Source organism: Bactrocera neohumeralis, chromosome 6, assembly GCF_024586455.1.
Source record: "Bactrocera neohumeralis isolate Rockhampton chromosome 6, APGP_CSIRO_Bneo_wtdbg2-racon-allhic-juicebox.fasta_v2, whole genome shotgun sequence".
Classification (NCBI taxonomy): Eukaryota; Metazoa; Arthropoda; class Insecta; order Diptera; family Tephritidae; genus Bactrocera; species Bactrocera neohumeralis.
Window position 1 is genome coordinate 70,782,898 of NC_065923.1, and position 23,095 is coordinate 70,805,992.

At 34.5% G+C, this 23,095-nt stretch overlaps 1 protein-coding gene across 9 annotated transcripts in view; it reads right to left on the bottom strand.

Annotated features, from left to right (window-relative positions):
• LOC126763544 (CUGBP Elav-like family member 4) overlaps positions 1-23,095 on the bottom strand; it is a 955,905-nt gene that overhangs the window by 765,049 nt on the left and 167,761 nt on the right. For 2 of the 9 annotated variants that reach the window (XM_050481148.1, XM_050481140.1), the window contains exon 2: positions 8,589-9,372. The exons of the other annotated variants lie outside the window; for them this stretch is intronic. In XM_050481148.1, coding sequence (XP_050337105.1) covers positions 8,589-8,633 — 45 coding nt within the window. In that variant the 5' untranslated portion in view covers positions 8,634-9,372. The remainder of the gene's footprint in view (positions 1-8,588; positions 9,373-23,095) is intronic. 9 annotated transcript variants of the gene reach the window in all.

The following is a 23,095-nucleotide window of genomic DNA, read 5'->3' on the forward strand; positions in this document are numbered from 1 at the left end:
AAGTAAAATTAGCTGCGGCGCGACAACCAACTCGCATTGAGTGCATAAAAAAGTTTGCTGGCAAACTTTCGCTCACAGCAAACGAACTAGCGGACCCTGATACTGACCACGTTCAAGCATTTGGCGTTGCTGTTGCATAGAAACGTCGTTGGTTGCTTGCATTCAAGTAGTTAGCCGCTAAATGCTGTGCAAAGTAGAAGAAAAGTCAGCCAATCAAGTTTAGCTACTTTAGGTAGACAAATGCACATATATACATATAGAGAGGGTCTGTGTATGCGCCTGCTAGTGCGCGCGTTAATGAGCTTAATTACCTTCAAATCGTGTTTACGTGGCGTTGCGGAAATCACGTGCCATAACAGGTTGCCAACATACAGTGAAGCAGTTAGTCAGTCAAGCAGAAAGCAGAGCGAAATAAAATTATTGCTTGCAGCAGCTTAAAAAGGCCGGTAAGTATGCAGTGACCAGAGTGACGAAAATGTGTGTGCTTGCTAAGAAAATAGTCTGTTTGCCACTGGTCTAGAATAAAATGGAATTTGTATAAATAGAGAGAATCTCAAAAAATATTTCAGCAATGTCAAAAGTTATCGCAGTAGGTGAGGGCTAAGTCAAGTAGCCCAGTGCAAGTCAAGCCCTTATATGGGGAAAAGTACACCATGACGGCTGAGTAATTTTATTTAGTAATTCCAAAAAAGCTTGGAGTCACTGAGCTGCTGGTGAAGTGCAAGTAGAAAAACGTCTTATATACCAAATATCACAAAAGTACACCATGGCGGCTGAGTAATTTTATTTACTCAAGTTTAATTAGCCGCTGAGTGGATTGCTGGCGGCGCTTAGAAATGGTACTAGAGGAGAGATAATAAATAGCATTAAGTATAAAGAATTAGTTGATATAGTTGACTTCCTGGCACGGCTACACTTGATTTGTAGAAAAATTTAGCATACGTTAAGGCGTAGCATACGTAAAGGAGCTCACTTGCCTTAAAATAATAGTGTTAAGTCGTGCTTCACGTTTACAATGAAGCACTTATATTGCAAATATTTTATATTTAAGGGGTTACATACATACGTCCAGCAGCACCAAAAATGCGCTAAAAGAAAAACTGTTTTCAGAAGGGATAACAATAGAAATAAATATAAAGAAATTTTATACAATGTTTATTGGTACTTAAAGTTTATAAAAAAATTATGTTAGTAAAATTTTTTAATAAAAATATCGAAAATCCGGAATTGGAATTGCTATTAACGGACCACTATAACATAAAGGTGCCATGCAACCACAAAGATTAATAATCAAGGTCTTATAGAGAAAACTTTTTTGTTTGATGAGATACCGTCACGAAATTTGGCAGGTCTGCTTGCCTAAAACAATAGTGTTGTATCCGATATAGCATATACATAGCTGCCATACAAACTGACTGAGTAAAATCAAGTTCTTGTAAGCAATATTTTGTATTGGTGAAGGAGATTATAGTTTTGCTGCAACTGAATTTAACGTGTTTTAATTTTTTACTTTTCCCATGTTATAAATATAGTATATGCTTTTTTGATCGTCTACATTATTTTTTTCATAACCAAAACAAATGAACGTACAACTTTGAAAAAAGAATATTGCAGTACAAAATTAAGCACTCTACAAAAAAGGCTTTAAAAATATTTCTTAAATTCTTTTATGAATTGCATTCATGCATACTCCTAACATATTCTATGTTGCTCATACGACATGGTGTCCCAAATTTGCTGCCAATAGTATATAATTTTGTGTTGCTCATACGACATGGTGCACGGTTCAAAAATTTATTACCAATTGTAAAAAATTTTTAAGGGTTACTGAAAAAATATCGATTATTTAAGGTGATATATTATTTATCGAGGTAACATTGTGCCAGTTTTTGAAAGGAAAAAACATTTTTTTTTCATACAAAAATATGCTTTTGAGCTTAAATATAAAATGATTTCATTTAAAAATACACGTTTGAGGTTCAACACGATTTCTGCATAATTTTTATAACTGAACTGTATACGCTTTCGAACATTTTTCACTACAGCGACATCTGTTGAACATGCTCATAAGGCTTATACGACTTCAGACTGCAACTACTATCCTCTCACTTAAGTTCTTACACGGCAATAAATGTTTGATCAACACCATTTCAATCGCATGCATATACTAACATGAATTCTCGATACAAAAACAATTGCTGCTAATTCTGTATTCTGCATTCGAATGCCAGTTTGCGGGGCTTTGAACGCGAGAAATGTGCGAGAAATGTTTTTAAACCAGTGTGAGCGGATATTTATGTATGCGAGTAAATCCAGAGAATTTCCGAAGTGTGGAAATAATTCACGCAGAGCTCAGCTGACACGCTGGCAGCTGTTGCATCAAAAAGTAGACAGGCAAGCGGCAAGAGCGCACAACAACAACATACCCAACAGCGCTAAAGCGGGTGAGGGGTGCGAAAATTTAGACTGAGAGGCGAAAGGAGAGAAGTGCATACAAGATTTAGTGCACTCAGCATGGAAGTTGTGGTGGGGGCATGCAAGCAATAAACTAAAATAAAATGTACAACCAGAAAGCATGTGCAGCGCAATACGAATACGAACAGAAACAGAAAGTTGGTGTGAAGAGCAGTACGTATGCGAGCAGAGACAGAAAGTTGGTTTGCGGTGGCGCCAACGCCTTGCTGTAGGCCAAGCTGCATGTGAGCTGCAACAAATGCCAAGCAAAAAGTAGGCGAGCTGGGGACTGAGATGCGAATAGGTGCAAGACAAGTAAATGCTAACAATAATACCAGCAACAACAACTGCATGTGGCACTGCAACACATGCAACACGCGATTTGTAGGCTGCCAACTGTGTGTGTGTCTGTGGTGCTTAGAATTTTTCCGATAACACACATATCAGCTAGTTGCTGCTCATTTTTCTTATTGTTGTTGTTGCTATGCACATGTGATCATCTATTTGCTGGCTACAAATCACGTTGTTTTTAACTGCCTGCGCCCACATGCATAAACAATGTGCCACTGTTTGCATGTATACGCATGGCTGTGTGTGTGTGTGTGTGTGTGAGCTCAGCAGCTCCAGTTCCCTTTTTCAGCCGTAAGCATTTTACGTGATTTGCACATAATTCAACGTGTTGCCCGCTGCGCTCACGATCTGCCACATCAAACAAATGTTGCAGCTGCAAAGGCGTTGTGGCAGCGTAGATAAAAATCTTACAAAAACAACTAAAGTAAATCGTTGCTAGTATATGTGTATGTGGCGTATGTGGCACATGTTGTTGCTGTTGTTGGCTGTGTAGGCGTTAAAAATTTAGTTGCTTCATTATATGTATGCAGCGCAACAGTACTTTTGCTTTATGTCATTTATTTGTGTTGCACATTTTGTTGCATGCAATCAGGTGTGCACGTCAACGTGGCGAAGGCGAACTTTTTCAAAGTGTTTGCCATTTTTCAGCGCGAGACAAGCGCGTCTCTTTCATTTTGTTGCACTCGCACAACTTTCCACGTTTGCTTCCAGCATTTTACATTTTATTTGTTGCATTTAATGGACGCTATTTTATTGCCACTTCTTGTTTTGTTTTTGTTATTGCACATTGTTGCAAGTTTACGCTATTTGATTTGACACGATTTCGTTCTAGAATATTGCAGTTAGTTTTTGTCTTTGGCATTACTTTATGTTTGTTCAAGGCTGAAATTTAATGGCACATTTTTCTCTGGAAGCTGATATATTTAAGTTATCAGGCAGCAATGCTGCTATAAGCAAAAAATTTAAAGTAAGTTGAATAGTTAAGTTCCATTTTCTGTCCACAAATTACATCTCTATTTCAGGCAAATGAAGAATTGTCTATACAAGGTACTTGTATGACAGTTGTAGCTTACATTGAGGCTCATATATGTATGTATATAATGAAGGGTTTTTGTTGCACACTAAAACGAATCAGCTCATTTTACCGCCTATTAGTATAACTTAATATCCACTTAATATACCAAGTGCCAAGTTTTATGCACAAAAATAGAAAATATAGATTAGAAAGTTCAAGGAAAAAAATACCGATAAGATGTTTTGTCACTACTAAAAAATTAAAAATGCACGAAATGTCATTTCTGTGTTTTAGATGACTTTCGGAGTATCTCCGAAAATTTCCGAAAAACTTCAAATTATTGCTAAAAAGCGCAAAATCTATACAAACACATACAAGTAAGCCCAGAAGCTTGCATAATGTAATTTCGAGCTTATTGTAACTCCAAATTATATATAATTGTGGAAGAAAATAATTTGTCTAAAGCAAAATACCAGCTTAGTTTATTTTATGTATTTTATTGATTTTAGGAGTAACTCCGAAAAACTCCGAATTACTCCTAAAGCAACTATTTAGACACAGAAGCTTCTTAGAATTAAATTGGGAATTACTGCATCTACCAAGTATTTTAAAACCACAAAGATAGTATAGATTTCGTGAGAAAATCATGTGTATAATTGAAAATATTTCGAAAGTAGCATATTTAACATACATAAACTTTTAACGACTGTAAACACAATATTAATATAGCGATATGTAATGAATTCAAAAGAGATTCTGCTTTGCAACCTCTCGAAATTCTGGCGAGTGCCTTTACACAGAGCGTACTAGGAGTTTACTAATCATAATTTTTCAGAGTTTTTCGTTCACGTAGTCTTCTAGCAACACGTTGAGATTACCAAACTACCATCTACTTGACTACCGAACCAGTTCAGGAAATATGCAAGTCGTTAAAAATGATACAGAACGGAATTTTCGAAAGATCTGACTAACGAATCAGGGTGAGATGGAATGCTTTAGAGGCACTACTAACGAGCATTATAAAAACGCTAAAGCTCGTCCTATATACATATATGTTCGTCCTTATTTAGAACTCTGTTAAGATATCTAGGAGCTTAGAGGTTGACTGGAGCAGGTGAGTATGCACCTATCACCTTGCTTTCTATTAATTCACCTATTTCAGAGAACTGTAACAATATAATCGAATACGGTAAAGCTGGTTAACCACGGCAGGCAGTATCAGGGTTCGAAAAGTATTCGTAACTGCAAAGATATCATTAAAAAATCGTATTCAGCTTGAAGTTCGTTTAATTTAATTGCGATTGCGAAAAAATCAAAATTCGGCGACTAAGTTCATATCTTTTTATTTTTTCAAATATAGTATGGAGGCTAAAATGATAAAAATATAGCCCAAATATTAAGAGATATCCATAATATGCTCTTCCTAGCAATTAAAATTCACACTTTAAAATTGCCTTGACCTAGTACCTATTTCTACAAGTATTTAATAATGAAAACCAATTGTAACAATTCCGTCAACGAACTGCGTATACTCATCATTCTCACTGTTAATTTTTAGGTTGGAATTAAAGTAATAGTACACTAACGCCCGTGCGCATATTTATTACCACTTAAATGTATCATTATCGGCGCGCGTAACGCCCACCAAAATTGAGCGCATTTGCATAAATTACGATAATTGAAAAGTGGCAAGAAAATACTGTTAACATAGCGCCGAAAATGTGTGTTGCAGCCTGGGATCATTGCTGGAAACATGTGTGAGCATATATGCTTAGAAAAAAGGCTTAAAGGTCCTGTAGGAACTTTTTAATATTTTTAGTTGGGTATAGTAATAGAAGAAACAAAGGGTTAAGGGAGCTCCAGAAAATGTTTAAAATGTTTATTTGAGGAAAATTGTATAATATAAGAAAAAAGTAATAAAGACGCTGTAGGAAATTTTTTGGGAAAGAAAGAAATTGAAGAAACAAAGGCTTGATGGCCCTACTAAAAATTTTGAAAATGGTTATTTGAAGTTAATTCTATAATAATAGAAAAAATTGCAATGGCCCTGTAGGAAATTTTTAAAAATTTTGGTTGAGGAAGAGATTACAATGATTAAAAATGAAAATTACATATATTATTATTTTTATATAGTTAAAGTGAAAAAAACTAGTTATTTATATATTAAATATTTTTAAAATTTTAAAAGCCCTATAGGAAATTTGTGATATTTTTGGTTGAAGAAAAGATCATAATTATTGATAGTGGAAATTATATTTTTTTTGTATACAATTTAAAAATTTATTAAAAATTATAGTTAAAAATTTTTTTTTATAAATTAATTTTTATTATTACATTTTTCTCCCATATGTTTATGTATTGAAATATTTGTTACTACTATATAATTAAATTCCGCAGAAATTTAATTTTAGAACTTTGAGGTTTTTCCTACAGAGTCTTTAGAATTGTATGCACATCCTTGTATCTCTGAACATTCGTTGAAATCTATTACTGAAGGCTTGCAATGCAGTTCCATCAATGTACTTAGCACGCCCACAGCAGCAAAAATTCACGCAATTACGATCACACACGCATACAAACATATAAATGAGCATTAGCCTACACAGTGACACACACTTGGCTTAAATCGACAAAACTATTGCATTCGCGCTAAGTGCAATTTGCATAATGATCAAGCGTTAGTTTCGCTCAAAATATAAACTCTTTATATATAGTATATTACACACATACTGTACATACATACACTTGTGTAACTGCAAGGGAAATTTTTGTTAGGTTTGAGCCTTCGAACGCGCATACAAATTGAGGCTTCCAGCTTTTCTGCCCAAAATTTACTAAACCGCTTATATATTACCATACATGTATATAAATGTATATACATATGTTCCACATATTTGAATAGTTTACTAAGTCTTTGCGTTAGTAATCACCTTAGAATTTTCCCATTTGGCAATTGCCGCTTTGTGGCCATTTTCAGGAGGTTTTGCTATAAAATTCCGCGTATTTATCGGCTTTGTGGGCTTTGTAGGCAACACTAATATGGGTGGAAGCAATTTTGCTCTTAGGCACACTTCCATATACATATGTATATCAAAGTTAAATTCAATGAATGCCCAAATATGTTAAACATATTAGCCTGAAATACTAAGAATGTATAATAAGGTTTAAGTCAGGTTTTGGTACTTTTTGGGTGATTTTTAGGTTATGTGGAAGTTGTTGACTCCTCGTATTAGCTGTGAGTAGATGGAGTCTATAGGAAGTACTTAAGGATCTTTAGGCTTGAGGCCTACAATACCACCGTCTTGCAATTATAGCAATGCTTTCTAGATTTAATTAGGCAGGCAAGGACGAAAGAAGTGAATAAAAGAGAAATTGACAAGTCTCAGTAATGAACAAATTCAGGGAACTCCTTCTAGTAAAATGTACTTTTTCACCATCTGCGATCTTCCGTAGTAAACGTTTTCATCAACGAAATTACGAAAATTAAATGCAAATGCTTAAGGGGCTAGTAGGACACTTTCAAAAAAAAAAATTTTATTTGTTTTTTCGATAGCTTATATTTCCGTAAACATCCTGTGAAATCGGGAAGGTCATATCTTGATTTCAAAATTGCTGGCGTCATAACTCAACGAGAAATTGACCGATCAACTTCAAATTAAAACTGAGTATTTTTGCAGAATACATTTACTATACAATGACCTACAATCTCTTTGATTGGTTGAAAATTGTCAATTTGTCATTAAAAAACGACCATTTTTACCTAAAAAAACTTTTTTTTTAAGTTATGCCACTTTTTTAATTACTAATATTTTTCGAAGATCGTAGGTCATTGTATAGAAAATATCTTTAAGTTTAATAAACTTTTCAATTTTTTTGTTTCAGCAACTCATTCAGCCGGAATCATGCCAGAAGTTGGGGCACTTTTTTTTGGCACCTCCGAAGACAGCTCATAACTCCGTTGTTTTTAAAATTTTTGTAAATTTTCAGTTAAAGAGATATCTTCACAATATTTGAAAAAAAATTTCAGGACAACTATAGCATATAGCACAAACTGAAAAATTAAAATTATGTTGTTGTATGAAAAACTTTTTGATTTGAAGAGATATCTTCACGAAATTTGGTAAGGCTTATTGGTTTACACAGCAATGTAATATGCGAGGAAATTATTCAGATCGGACGGTTATAACATATAGCTCCCATATAAACTGACCGATCGAACTTAAGTTCTTGTATGGAATACTTTCTTAGTTGATAAGGTAAGCTCCACGAAATTTTCCAAAGATTCTTATTTAATGCATAGCTACAATCTCCGAAGAAATTGTTTAGATTGGATAACTATAATATATAGCTGTCATATAAACTCAAGTATCGAAATGAAGAGAAAAAATTTGTATACCACTTTATGCTATTAAACATGCACCTTTGAAGGCTATTATTGCTTCGGCTCAGCCGAAGTTAACGTGTTTTACTTGTTTTCATTAAAAGTATTTACAGCGGACTCGGTTCTTAACCGCAGCCACAATTTTTGGCACCCCACCTTTGCAGTTGTTATAGATAACTGACAGGTTAACCGGTTAATAACCAATATATGTGACAAAAGAGTTGCTTTCAAAGCAACTATATTTCATTTATATACCTAAAACTAAATTATAATGCAGCAAGAATCAAGAAATGGTTATTTAAGAACTGCTTATGTGTCTACAACATAAATCCTTCCCCTACATAATACCTTATCTTCATTTTTAAAATATATAAGCAAGTAACCTACCTTCAGCTCTGCTTCACTTTCCCGCTCCCCTGATATCTCTGCCATTTTGTCAACGTTGCCCGCATTTGACGACTTTATCGGCGCATTTGCGTCAACGCCAACGGCAGCCGGTGCCGTCGACGTTGAGTTTACTGATTGTTAGCAAAGCTTAACAATGGATTTTTGAAATGATGACGTTGTTTTAGTTGTTGTTGTTGTTGTTGTTAGCGCATTATCATTATTACCGGGGCTGGCGGTAGCCGCCGTCGCGGACACTTCACGATTACTACAAGCACGATTACGACTAGCTACACGACTACCACCGAAACAGTTCGCAAGGCGCGACATTAAATTTATGGGCAACAAGAGTTTGTGTTGTTGCAAACTTTGTTGTTGTTGGTATTTAAGTTTAATTTGTTGTTGTTGTTGCTGTATGTATTGCTGTTGATGTTGTTGTTGTTGCTGCTGCAGTCGTGCTTGTTGACGCTGTCTTATAAATTGTCGCATTTGCTGCAATTGCAGCACGTGCAACAACGTTGTCTGCGGTTGCGTGGCACCAAGCTGCAACGCTGTGAATTGCTGTTGTTGTTGCTGGTTGCTGCTGCTGCTGCTGCAGGCGCGCCATATTCAAGTCATAAGGCTGTAGACGTCTGCTATGACCGGCACTGAGGCTGTTGTTGTTGTTGGTGCTCATGCTTAAGCTGTAGCTTTGACCACTGCAGTGTTTGCTGCTACGGCTACTGCTGCTGTTGTTGTTGTTGTTACTATGGCCACTCGCAACTAATGGCCTCGTCGTTGCGGCTATCTGCAATGAAATGTTTAATGCGTAGAAAGGAGCTAAATAAATATGTTTGCAAGCTCATTTGCGTGTCTGTTTATACAGTTGTTTGGTTTGGTTGTTTGCTTGTAGCGCAACAACAACTTATGCAGTGCTGGTTGGTTATGAGAAAAAGTAACACACAACAACAAATGCGGCAAGTTTGACTCATTTCCAGGCAGCGCTGAGCGACAGCGCTTGCTTTGCCGTATTTTATCTGAACAGCAATACAACATTGAGAAACAACATCAAGAAATTGAAATAAACACATAGATATCAATACATACATACACATTTAGATATATTTAATTGTACAACAGTATAATGACATTTAAGTTGAGTAAATTAAAACACCGCTAATTTCTTTTAATTTTTTTGCGCAAGTTGACAAAAATATAACAACAACGAGAGTTTTGAAAAATAATACAACATTTTTGTATAACTTACTTACATATATTTTTTATATTTGCTTTATTTATTATAAAATATTTTTACAATTTTTTTAACATTTCTCATAGTTATATGCTTAACAACAACAACATTCAACACCAACAACATCAATGACATTAAATATTAGCAACAACATCAAGTAATTTTTGTTTTATTTTTATTATTTTATGTAAACATCAACAACAACAACAACATCAAGATTTCAACCTCCTGTTAGAGGAGAGTATAGTTTAGACTACCTGCTTTTGGCTTAGTAACCGGCTGGTAGTTAGCTGCTCTGCTGCTGCTTGCAGTATTCTCCTTTATTTTTTATGCCTTTAGAGATTTTTATTACTTACAATACAGTATTGCTTGTACTTAAAACATTTATGATTTATAAAAATTTACTTATACCCGAATTTTATACACATATATTGTGTTTTTTATAAAAATACAAAGAAATTTCTTAACAAACCCCCCACTTAACACATATACATACATATATAGTTATAAATATTCAAACAACATCAAGAGAAGATTACAATATGATTTAAGTTTTCCACTTACCTTTCTTTATTAATATATGTATTTTTTTATGAAAAGTTGTAGACAAAATAATATACATATATATATACATGTATTTGGTAGTCGAAAAAGTCATTATAAATATATAAAAATATGTTGAAGTTTGATTGGAAATACGAAGAGACTTTCTCGACTACCCAATATATAGGTAAATTACATATTTTTTGTATAAACATGCATGTCTTAATAAAGAATTGCATTAACAAACTTAAAATAATAACTCGATCATTGGTGGAAATCAGAAAAATATTTACTATATTAAAAAAATAGCATTCAGTAATTAATCTAGTTTTCAACAATAAATTTTTTGTATACAAAATGATTTGTAATTGAAAATTATAAAGAATCTTGCTTTGCATTAAAATTAGTGGCCTGTTTCAAAAGTTCAAATTTCAAGAAAATGTTTAGAAACTGAAACCTGTTTCAGAAGTTCAAATTTCAAGAAAATGTTTAGAAACTGAAACCTGTTTCAGAAGTTCATATTTTAAGCAGATGTTTAGAAATCGCTATAAAAGAAATTCATATTTCTAGCATCTGTTTCAGAAGTTCAAATTCATACCAAAATTGTCATATTTTTTGGGTGTGTATACTTAATTGTATTTCATAAGTTCATATTTGTGAAAAATGTTTACAGATTATTACCGATTTCAGAAGTTTATGTTTTTAAGAAATGTTTAGAGATTGATACCTGTTTGAGAAGTTCATATTTGTAAGAAACTCTTACAGATTGTTACTTGTTTCAGAAGTTCATAATTCTAGCAAATGTTTGGGCATTAATGTCAGTTTCAGAATTTCATATTATCTGTTTCAAAACAAAATATTAAAAACTTGCCATCTTTTGCCAAAGTTCATACAACAAAATTTTTAAATTTTATATTACCAATCTGCGTTTCCACAAGTTCATATTTATAGCAAGTATTTAAAATATTTAGAAGTCGCTATTTGTATCAGAAATTAATATATACTTAAAGGAAAATAAGCGCCTAAAAGTATACCTTCAATAATATTGTCAGAGCTGCCATTTTTCTGAAGACAAATGACTATCGTTTTTCACAGCAATGGTGTCAATATTTGTTTAGTTAATGCTATTTACTATAATACTACTTAAATGTCGTTAGTTCAGTTTGGTTCTACATAAATTTCGTTAGTTTATCATTATAGCAAAATACAATGGCGAGTGAATTTCTCATAAGAAAAAATTATCTAACTCCTGAAACTATACTTCTCAAATATAAGTTGTTTCAAAAGTTCATTAACTATATGTTCGAGTTGACATAAGGAAGATTTGGCATAAGGATGCTCTTGTTTTTAAACAAAAATTGAACTTCGATTAACGTTTGCTCAATGAACCATACATATACAGAGCTATGAAGTACTAACTTTACAGGTTGCTCAAAACAATAAACATTATGTTGTCTGGGTAGGTAAGCGATCTGACTGTGTTGTGATACACATATAGAGTCAGACAATTTAACACAAAAATGTCTTGAACAACTTGAGAACTCAGGAAGTCAGTAAATCAGGCAAATAAATTTAAGTATTTGAAGACTTAGGTTATTTTTATATTTTTTTTATATTCATGACATTTTTATATTTAGTATTTTAAACATTTTTCTTACATATTTTTATATTTTTATTATTATTTCTTTTTTTATCGTTTAAAGTCATGAAACGCTGGCTAGATCAATAACCGCACGAACAGTTTAAATACATATGTATATGCATGCAAAGATTCAACAAAAGCAAATGAAAAAAGGCAGGCTTTATATGAAAATAATATTCAAATATTAACGAATGATTTATAACATCCAAAACTGCTGACAAAAAGTTTATATGGCTAGAATGAAGCTATAAAACTTAAAAACAACACAATCTTACATTATGTAAATACACTAAGTTAAAGAAGAACAAGTAAGGAAGGGCTAAGTTCGGGTGTCACCGAACATTTTATACTCTCGCATGGTAAAGTGATAATCGAGATTTCATAATACGTCATTTACATATTTTTCAAATACCGTATTTTTGTAAAGTTTTATTCCGCTATCATCATTGGTTCCTAATGTTTATACTCGTATTATACAGAGAGGGCATCAGATGGAATTCAAAATAGCTTTATATTGGAAGAAGGCGTGGTTGCGAACCGATTTCACCCATATTTCGTACATGTCATCAGGGTGTTAAGAAAATATTATATACCGAATTTCATTGAAATCGGTCTAGTAGTTCCTGAGATATGGTTTTTAGTCCATAAGTGGGCGAGGCCACCCCCGTTTTCATTTTTTTAAAAAAGCGTGGGTGCAGCTTCCTTCTGCCATTTCTTCCGTAAAATTTAGTGGTTCTGACGTTTTTTGTTAGTCGGTTAACGCACTTTTAGTGATTTTCAACATAACCTTTGTATGGGAGGTGGGCGTGGTTATTATCCGATTTCTTCCATTTTTGAACTGTATATGGAAATGCCTGAAGAAAACGACTGTGTAGAGTTTGGTTGACATAGCTATAGTAGTTTCCGAGATATGTACAAAAAACTTAGTAGGGGGCGGGGCCACGCCCACTTTTCCAAAAAAATTGCGTCCACATATGCCCCTCCCTAATGCGATCCTTTGTGCCAAATTTCACTTTAATATCTTTATTTATGGCTTAGTTATGACACTTTATAGATTTTCGGTTTCCGCCATTTTGTGGGCGTGGCAGTGGACCGATTTTGCCCATCTTCGAACTTAACCTTCTCATGCAGCCAAGAAATACGTGTACCAAGTTTCATCATGATCAAGTTACAGCTTGCACGGACAGACGGACGGACGGACAGACAGACATCCGGATTTCGACTCTACTCGTCGCCCTGATCACTTTGGTATATATAACCCTATATCTGACTCTTTTAGTTTTAGGACTTACAAACAACCGTTATGTGAACAAAACTATAATACTCTCGTTAGCAACATTGTTGCGAGAGTATAAAAAGAGCTATTTTTAAATCTCTGTGAACACTTCTAACCTAAAATAAAATATATGTTGTCTACCTGAAGATGCTTCAAAACGAAAGGTGTCGTTTAGGAAAAAACTAAAATTGTATTAAAGGTAAAAAAGCAGAAGCAATTTTGTATATTTGGTATGAAACTACAACACTAAATAAGATATTTGAAAAGTTTAAAAAAACTAGATATCAGATTATTTGAACAACTTCTTTCACCTATGTGAGTACCTTTTACCTGAAATAAGATAGACGTTGCCCACCTTTAGGCGCTTCAAAACAAAATATGTTATTTCGGTAAAAATTAACTGTCTTAAAAGCAAGAAACAATTATTAGATTTTGAAAAAGTAAAAAACAAAGGTTTCTGTGAGTGTTTTACACTTAAAATAATATAAAAAAAAATTAATGTGTGAGCATTTTTAACTTTAAACAAAAAATACATTGCCTACATTTAAGCGCTTTAAGACAAAATATATAATTTTGGAAAAAATTAACAGTTAGAAATTAAATTTGAATTTAAAAAACGAAAAAAAATAGAGACAGAAATATTTTATAGTGTAGACCCAAACAAAAATCTATGATTCTAGGAAGGTATGGCATAAATCGAGTTGAGGAAAAGAATAGCTGCTAAACACGCCTAAGGCATATGCTTTGACAAAAAGAATTGTATTTGAACTATTGTATATGTATACACTAAATTATATATATAGTTAAAACCCCAAAGTGAAATTTTTTAAGGCATAAATCAGCTTACAATTTACAGCAAACTGTTTTTCTAATGCAAGGAAACTGTGTTTCGTTATACTTGCAGAAATCACGGACTGAAATTTTTGGTTTATACATCCATGCCATACACGAATCAATTAATATATATTAGGCTAAAAAGAATTTATTATATTATTTATTGAGTCATACACAATATAGTGTTTATTTGCATTTATCTTTATTTGTTTAACCACATTTTGTTCTAAATAGCACACTTAGTAAATTAGACAAGTATTTCAACAACACATTTCAATGCAAATGAAGCTGTGCGCTCAACTGCATGCCTATATGCCGTTAGCACAAAATTATGTTGATGCGCATTCAATTACATTAGAGAAAGGTAATTTATTTCGGAAACATTTCGAATACATTTCATAATTGCACGCAAGCACGTTTCACAAACAATTCCAGCACACACAAACCGCCGTGTTTATGTGTGTGTGTGTGTGAGAGGCAGAGCACAAATTTGCAATTATTCAAATGTCTGCATATTCATAAGCTGACATTAAAAATTCAACATTTTCACTTATGTGGTGAAGCACTTAAAGTGATGAATTCCCCTCGGTGCGCACTGTGCTCAAATAATTTCACGCACAACACAATTCAATGCCGCTCAAAGCAGCCTGGCGAGCTCATGAGCTGCTCAATATGCAAAAGCCGGCAGGCGAGCTGGTAGGCAGGCAGTCAGCAGTCGAAAACAATTTACAGCTCAGCGCCTGCAGCAACAATTTTTGCTCCCAATGGTATTTCCGAACTCAAGGACATCAATCAATTAAGATACGCTGTGCGTAGAGCAGGTGTTGCGAAGGAACTGCGCAAGTGCGAGTAGCAGAGTGCTGTGTATTTGTGTGCGTGAGTGGCTTGCGATGGTTATTTGTGTTAAGATTACTCATTTGTGAGCATTTAAATATAAGTAATTGTTGTTGTAAGCACTTTCATATGCACACTGTGATAAAAGCCATAAAAATTTCAACAGGCATAAATGTGCATATTTACTGCTGTAAATATATATTCATATGCATACAAACGCTTGAGCTGTTGATAGCTGTCAAAGCAAGGTTTCGTGCGTATTCAGCACGAGTTATAGAGTTATACAGCGCGTATGAGCAACCAAACCATTTTGTACGACACAGGTAGTAGAGATAGGCAAGGCGTATGAGTAACCAGCTCAAGGTAGTGGAAGTGCTGCATGGCGTATGAGTAGCCAGCTGAATACTGTGTTACTGCTACATGGCGTATGAGTAACCAGCTGAAGGTGGTGGAAGTGCTACGTGGCGTATGAGTAATCTGCCGCACCAATGAGTGCTGTGCGCATGTGCGTTGCGTATAGCGCGTCAATTTTAATTTATTACCTTTATTGGCAATAATATTTATGACACACACGTAAAAGTAATATTTATCAACATTTTTTTTCCCAATTTCCTGTCATATGAAATATGTCAATGCAAAGGTTTTTTTGTTAGGCAAAATATTAACAGCAAATTCTGCAAAAATTACACACAAGCGTCGGCGGAAACTTTTTAAATTATTGCATAAAATTGTGCAATAAAATTCACATAAATATATTTAATGTAATAAATTAAAATTACAGTGCTACAAAAAAACAAACAAAATAAAAATTGTAACTAAAACAAAAAATGGAAGGCTTTTAGCAACGCTTATTTCGCTTACAACATATGCGTCGCACTTGAACAACAAACGCCAGCAGTAAAGTGGCAGAAAAAATATTGCATAGCAATCGACATCCGGTTTGGCAAACAATCGTTTCCTGACTGGGGTGCAAAGCGTTTTTTATGCTTATGCAAAAATTTGCGAAGCGTATTGGCTGAAATAACAACGCAAATGCTTTGCCGAATTGGCGGCGGAAGCTGCTGCCAATAATGTGTAAAAACGCTTGACACCAAAGGCTGTAGGAAAATAATCGAAAAGTGTTGCTTCCGCGGCACAACGCAGGCGGCGGATATATGTTTGAATTATGAAGTGCCGACGCCGAAAAGTGTATTTATAAAAAAATGCACTTTTTAGCAATGGGTAAGTGAAATTATTGTTGCATACTTTTAGGGAGTATTAAAATATTGTTGGTTAAGGTGAGAAAAATATTAAATTAAGGCTATATGTCATTCTTGTAAATTTCTTTTAAGGTTTTCGTGGAAAAATGTTAGCACTCGTTGTTGAGTAAAGGACTTTTCATGTGGTTTACTATTATTTTCCAACATACAATTTTCCACATTGCGTTCGCGCAAAACAAGGTTACTCATTCATGCTTATTTTTCCATTAACTGAGACTTTGACTTCGTCTCTGCTAAAGTATCACTATTTTAGAGCGTATAATTTTCAAGAAAAGTATATACATTTAAAGAAATTCTAAGCTTTTATAACCTTCTCTCATATCAGTGTTCCAGCAATTTAAAAACAACTATTCCTATGAAAAACACACCATATATCAACAAAAAATAAACCAGAAATAAAACCCAATCAGTCATATTTATAAAATCATACACGGCTGACTGCGCTTCAACAAAAATATCCTGCTTCTGACATCGTAGTCGCAGATTCAACGCAGAAAATATATTAATATTCAATAAATAACTAAAAAAACAACACAAAATTCCAGCGAAATTTTTGCAAATGGCGCGATAGCAACAGCTGCCGGAACTCGAGGCACCACAGTTGAAATCGACGCGGTTATGCCACGCATGCTGTAGTACTGACGGTCAGTGAGTTGGCCATTTGATGCGTTCATCTTTTTTTAACTTTTTTAGCTTTGAAAATATATTTTTTCATTGCGCTTGCAAAGTCCCCCATTTGCAATAATAAAAATTTGTGGCGCACGAATTTATTTTGCAATACTTCAAATTTTCTTTGTATGCATATTAGTGTTTTTTCAACTTAGCCCCTGTTTTGCCGAAAAAGTCAGCTATATGCCGCAAAAAATGTTTTGATGCCACCAGCTTCGCTAGATTTCCTTTTCTAAAAGCAAATATAGTAAACAAAAAATTGTTGCATTGTCTCGCTGCAGCCACAATATGGAAATTGAAATATGCAAAAATTTTTATGCATTTTATTTGATTGCTTTTGCTGACCGCTGAGTTCGGTTAACCACTAAATATATATCTATATGTAAATAACTGCATGTTCCTACAACTATTCTACTCATATGTACTAAAAATAACTATTTTGTTGCAGCTGCAAGCTTTCGCATATAATATGAGTAGATGCATACAAACACATATACAACCACTGTTGGTTGATTCGGAAATATTCATAGCTTTTGCAGCCAAATTGCTGAGTTTATATTAATTTTTCAAATTGCCTATAAGCCTTTGTTATGTGTGGGAAATGTATTTATTTTTCCAAAGGATCTGCAGCTTGTTGCAATTTTATTTGAATGAGGAAAAATGGAGCTAATTTTAAATTAGTCCATTTTATTATTTTTGTTTGCGTTCTTCTGCACTGAAAAAAGAAAAAACTTTAACATCGGGCACACCAAAGCTGTGACACTCTGCACAGCTACGTTTCTCTTAGCATTAAAAGCGATAAAATAAACTTAATCTTGATTTTGAACGATCAGTTTGTATGGCAGATATATATGCTATAGTGGTCTGATCTGAACGTTTTTCTACAGAGATTATACCATAGTATAGGATAATAAATCATGTAAAATTTCGTAAAAATATATTGTCAAACGGTAAAGTTTTCCCTACAAGCACATGATTTTAATCGGCCAGTTTGTATGGCAGCTATATGCTATAGTGTTCTCATCTCGACGATTTCGACAAATAAGCAGCATCTTGGTGAGAAAATAAACTGTGCGAAATATCAGTTTAATATCTCAAAAACTGTGACACTTTGTGCAGGGTATAAAAAGTAATGAAATGTTAGTATTTCGTCTTTATATGGTTCTTATTGTATATAAACCTTTTCCATGGTCTCACAGCGCATATTTAAAAAAGATAGGCGGCCTTATTTCTCGAACTAATATCCAAATAAAGCCATTTTGCTTATCGACATATGCGATTCTCTTGTTATATCTCTTGAAAACGACTCTACTTGAAAATTAGTATCAAAATAAGCCTAAGGCCAGAATAAAAGTAAATTAGGCTAAGTTTTTGCATACTTGTCCAGCTTTTATATTGTTTAAGATACCTTTTTCCCTTCCCCTTTCATGCAGTAAGAGCAACCAGTATCACCGTCAGTGTGCATTTGCTGAAAGTGATTTCGAAGTTTGGAACAGTAACCGACATTTTACATCCAAATAACAGCTTACTAAAGCTTGGCAAGGAAAATTCGAATCCATTTTTCTTACCATGAGATTAAAGTTTCAACATCTATTCTTTTAGATGTTGACTGGCCCAAAACTTTAAGCCGTTGCAAGATTCCATTACCAGGTACATATATTGGTATCTTCGAAAGCATATTTTTTCGGAGGTGTTGTTCTCCTCTAGTAGAAAGACAGACTTGTCATAATATGTGGTTAATATGCAGGAAGCTTTAAGAAACAACTATAAGTAGGTTGTTATAAAATGGTTTAATGAAAAATCAAATGAAGCCCTGTTATCTTTTAAAATTCCTTTTTCCTTCCTGCACACGTAATCACGGTCAGTGTCTTCTTTTTGAAGATAATTCCGTGAATTGGCAGTGTAAGCGGTACTTTATATTAAAATACCCTAAAAAAATAAGCCCGGAAAAGGTTTAGCTTTCTGTACTCCAATACTAAACAATAACTTAAATCGATAAAAATATCGAACAGAAAGTATGTCTAAAATTTTGTATAACTACCAAATTTCGTGTGCGGAATCGAAGCGAATGTTAAAGAATGCACAGTGATTCAAAAACACAACCCTATGAATAGTACAAAGCCTTCAAGAGGAGAGAAGTTCTGGACAACCTTCGACCTCTACAACTGATGAAAATATTAAGAAGATATTGTGCCGGAAAATCGACAGGAAAATGTTAGAGCTATAGCAAGAGAGCGCACGTTAGCCCGTTTGCATTATTTTTTGAATATTTTGAGCTGTAAGGCGAAGAGAAACTATTATAAAATTTTCTAATAAAAAAATAAATAGCTGCCTGATCTTCTCGAATTTGTGATGACGAGAAAACTAAGGCTTAGATCGACTTAAAATCTGGATTTTTCGCCAGTGAGGCCGCAGAGTCTGTTAAAATTTGCGTCAAGCGTAGGCATTCTAAACTATGACTACTCCTCTTGGACTTAGCAAGTGCACATCATCTGGCTTCGGTATATACGTGGCTTATTGGCCTACCAGATTAACTTAACCTAAGCTAATTTGAAATATTTGAAATCAGACTTAACAACATACGTCGACAATTGATTTGAACTAAATAAAATGTCTTGATAAAGTTTGTGTATTTTCTATTACAACACCTATTACATATATGTAGCGTAAAATTTTCAGGTTCCGCTCTCAGATATAACCAATATATAACCAATATATAACCAATATATAACCAATATATAACCAACATATAACCAATATATAACCATTTAATAACCAAAACTCAACTTTTGTTCCAATATGAGTTGTTTCTATTATATCCCTTTTTCTTCGCCTGTAAACATGAAAATGGTATTACGTTATTTTGCATTTTAGGTGACGATATGTATATTATCAAATCACGTGGTTTTATGTAGATGCTGAAATCGCTTACTTTTATACACCGCTTTCAAAACATGCCACCAATATTCAGCATTTTTACAATACCCAAGATTAACAGTAAACTTCATAGACTTTAAAGGCAACAATAAATGAGATAACTACACGAGAGTACGCGATTTAAAACTCTAAACCACAGCAATCAAACAAATAATACGAGCGTGGCAAGAGAAAAACGGCCGACGTCGACCGAGCAGCTGCGGTTTGCAGACAGTTACGGCAGATAGATATGCCAGATATGCAACGGCAACTGCTTACTTAAAAGCATGAAACATACATAAACAGATACACACATACATATACACCCGCAAACACTTACACATATATATATATATATATGTACAGCCATACGTGCAGCACGAACGGCCAGCATATTTATTGTACCTCTTACAAGCGGCGTTGCTTTTATTTACTACCTTTAATGGCGATTAAAGCGCATAAAAACGTATGCCAGTGCGCCGGTGAGGAATGACGGCGGTTAAACGCGCAAATTTATAAAGCTTGCAAGAAGCGCTAAAAAATAGCTGATGGTCGCTGTGGATGACGGTTGGCTGGATGCAGTTGGCAGCAAGAAATTAACTACTTAAAAGCAAGGAAATCCATTTTATTGCCGCCAATAGTAATGCCAGTAAAACAACAACAACAACAACAACAACAACAGCAATTAAGGAACAGCTGCGAAGCACAGAGGCTTCTGAGGCGAAAAAATTGCAAAAAAATATATAAATTTTAAACGAAACTGCCGGAATGCGCCTCAAAAATTTACAGTCGCGTATAAAACCGAAACTCAAAAAAAAAAAAAATCACAAAAAAAAGAAGAAACATTTTCAAGTAAAGACATGTGCTGTAAATAAAGCGGAGTTCAAGGCTGCAGCGGGGTGGCGAAGCAAACCGCAGGCAGCACTTCATATGTATTTTTTTTTATTTGCCTAGCAACAACAACAACTCAGCCAATTTGCACTTTTTTCGAAGCATGTGGTAAATCGTTATTTTTATTGGCTTGCTTACGTTGTTGTTGTTGTTGCTGTGTTGTTTTATTATTTTTTCTTGTTTTTGTGTTGTTGCTGGCTACAGCTGTCACTGTCAGCTGGCATTAATCACGAGCAGACGCCACGCGATTTACCTGCGAAAATCGTGTACTTTTACAAAAACAAAAATTACAACAAAAAAGCAGCGGAAGAAAAAAACATACAAAAAAGCGACGTAAAGCTCAAAAGCAAAAATGCAACGCTGCGCTTCTTGCTGCGCCTACTTACATTAACATTTGTTTAACTCACACACATACACATGCGTACCGGAGCCTATGCGCTTAACTCTTGCTGTGGCAGCGGAATAAAGCGCCGTTACGCCAACTTAATGCAACGCGCATACTACCGTTATCTATGTGCAGAACGCTCAGCCGCATTTTGAGTTTAATTGCACAAAATAAGCATAGAGAGAGGAACGGCAAGCTTAAATATAAAAAGCGGCAAGTCTTTGCAAGCATCTTCATACACACAAACACACACATGCACGCACGTGTCATTGTCTATGTGTAAGTGCAGTGCCTGTTATGCACTTGGGAGCCATTTCGCTCACATTACTTTCCTTTTCGTGGCCTACAACGCGCGTGTGCTTACAGCTCTCGGTGTATATGTGTGTGCGTGTGCGGTGTGCTGGCCCCGCAGCTTGAAATAAAGTACCAAGCATGCTGTGTGGGATAACCGCATGGACCACATACCACAATCGCATAGTGTACGACACTCTCACAAGGACATTCAGAAGTAGTCATTAAAAAATTCGCGTTTTGAGGCCGGCAAAGAGACATCATATGAAAATTGGTTGCAACACAAGACAGCCAGTGGGAAAAAGAAGAGGAGGCATGTGGCTTTAAAAAAATTCCACAAGGTATATTTGCCAGGCTTAACAGAAAAACGTAAGCTTAAGTTAAGTTTAGTTAAGTTAAGTTAAGTTAAGTTAAGTTAAGTTAAGTTAAGTTATGTTAAGTTAAGTAAAGTGAAGATACGATAAGTTAAGTTAAGGTAAGTTAAGTTAAGTTAAGTCAAGTTAAGTTAAGTTAAGTAAAATTAAATTAAGTTTAGTTAAGTTATGTTAAATTAAATTAAGTTTAGTAAATTTAAGTAAAATTAAGTTAAATTAGGTAAAATTAAGTTAAAGAAAGTTAAGTTAAAGTTTACAATAATCAGTTTTTACTGAAAGACGTTTGTTTAAGTTAAGTTAAGTTATGTTGCTATATGCTAAGTTAAGTTGTACTAAGTAAGGTGATGTCTAATTAAGCTAATTTAACTGAACATGTCAGTTTAAACAAAGTTGAGTTATGTAAAATTGTGTTATGCTATGTTATGTTATGTTATATTATGTTATGTCATACTTGTGTTATGACTAACAATCAAGAAGCATCTTGGAATTAGCTTTTTGCTTTGGTATTTCTTCACAGCAAATCTACACCACCCCATTCTCTTTAACGCCTCCTTAAAATATTCCCTTGAGGGTCACTCAAATCACTCCACTAGTAGCTACAATTAAAGAAGACTAACCCAAAAGTACGAGAAAGAGAGAGAGGCGTCAAACAAACCGAAATATCCATAAATTTACAAAGGATTTTAATTACACATGAATTCGTTTTGGGTTGTGGATTTCGGTTTCGGCGCGCTCGTTGGCAATGCACTTTACTCTACGCCTTTTGCATATGCACAACTTCTTCAGAACATTTTGGGTTGCGCGCTTTGCATACTTTGCGGCGCACATGACAGACACATGCACACATACCACACTTATATTTATATGTGTGGCACAGGCAGTTGCCGGCGAGCATCTCACTGCGCATTTTAGCTGCGCGCCTAGCACTCGAGTTTTATGTTTACTGTATGTTCACTCCTTTTTGCATTTCTGTCTCATTGCGCCTTAATATTCTGCAGCTGCATTGCATGCTTTGTGGCGCGCGCGCTTTTTACTTAAAGGCTTACCCTTTCGCTGTTACACAGCAATAAATGTGTTCTTTATACTTGCATATAGATATGTATATGTCTGTGCATGGCGTTGTGTATTTTTTTTCTTTATTGGTTCTTTAAGTTATTGTGCTTACTTGGCTCGTTTCGTTTGTGTGCGCTTGTAAAATGCAAATTTTTTGTGATTTTTGTGAGCACTTTCCGCTCTCGTTTCACATTGTTTTATATCTCCCGCTGAGTTACTTTATTACAAGTGCACTTACCCAGTAACTCAACTTCATACAGAATTAATTTAATTGCCTTATAGATACCTTAATCGAAGCGTGCTTATAGATTT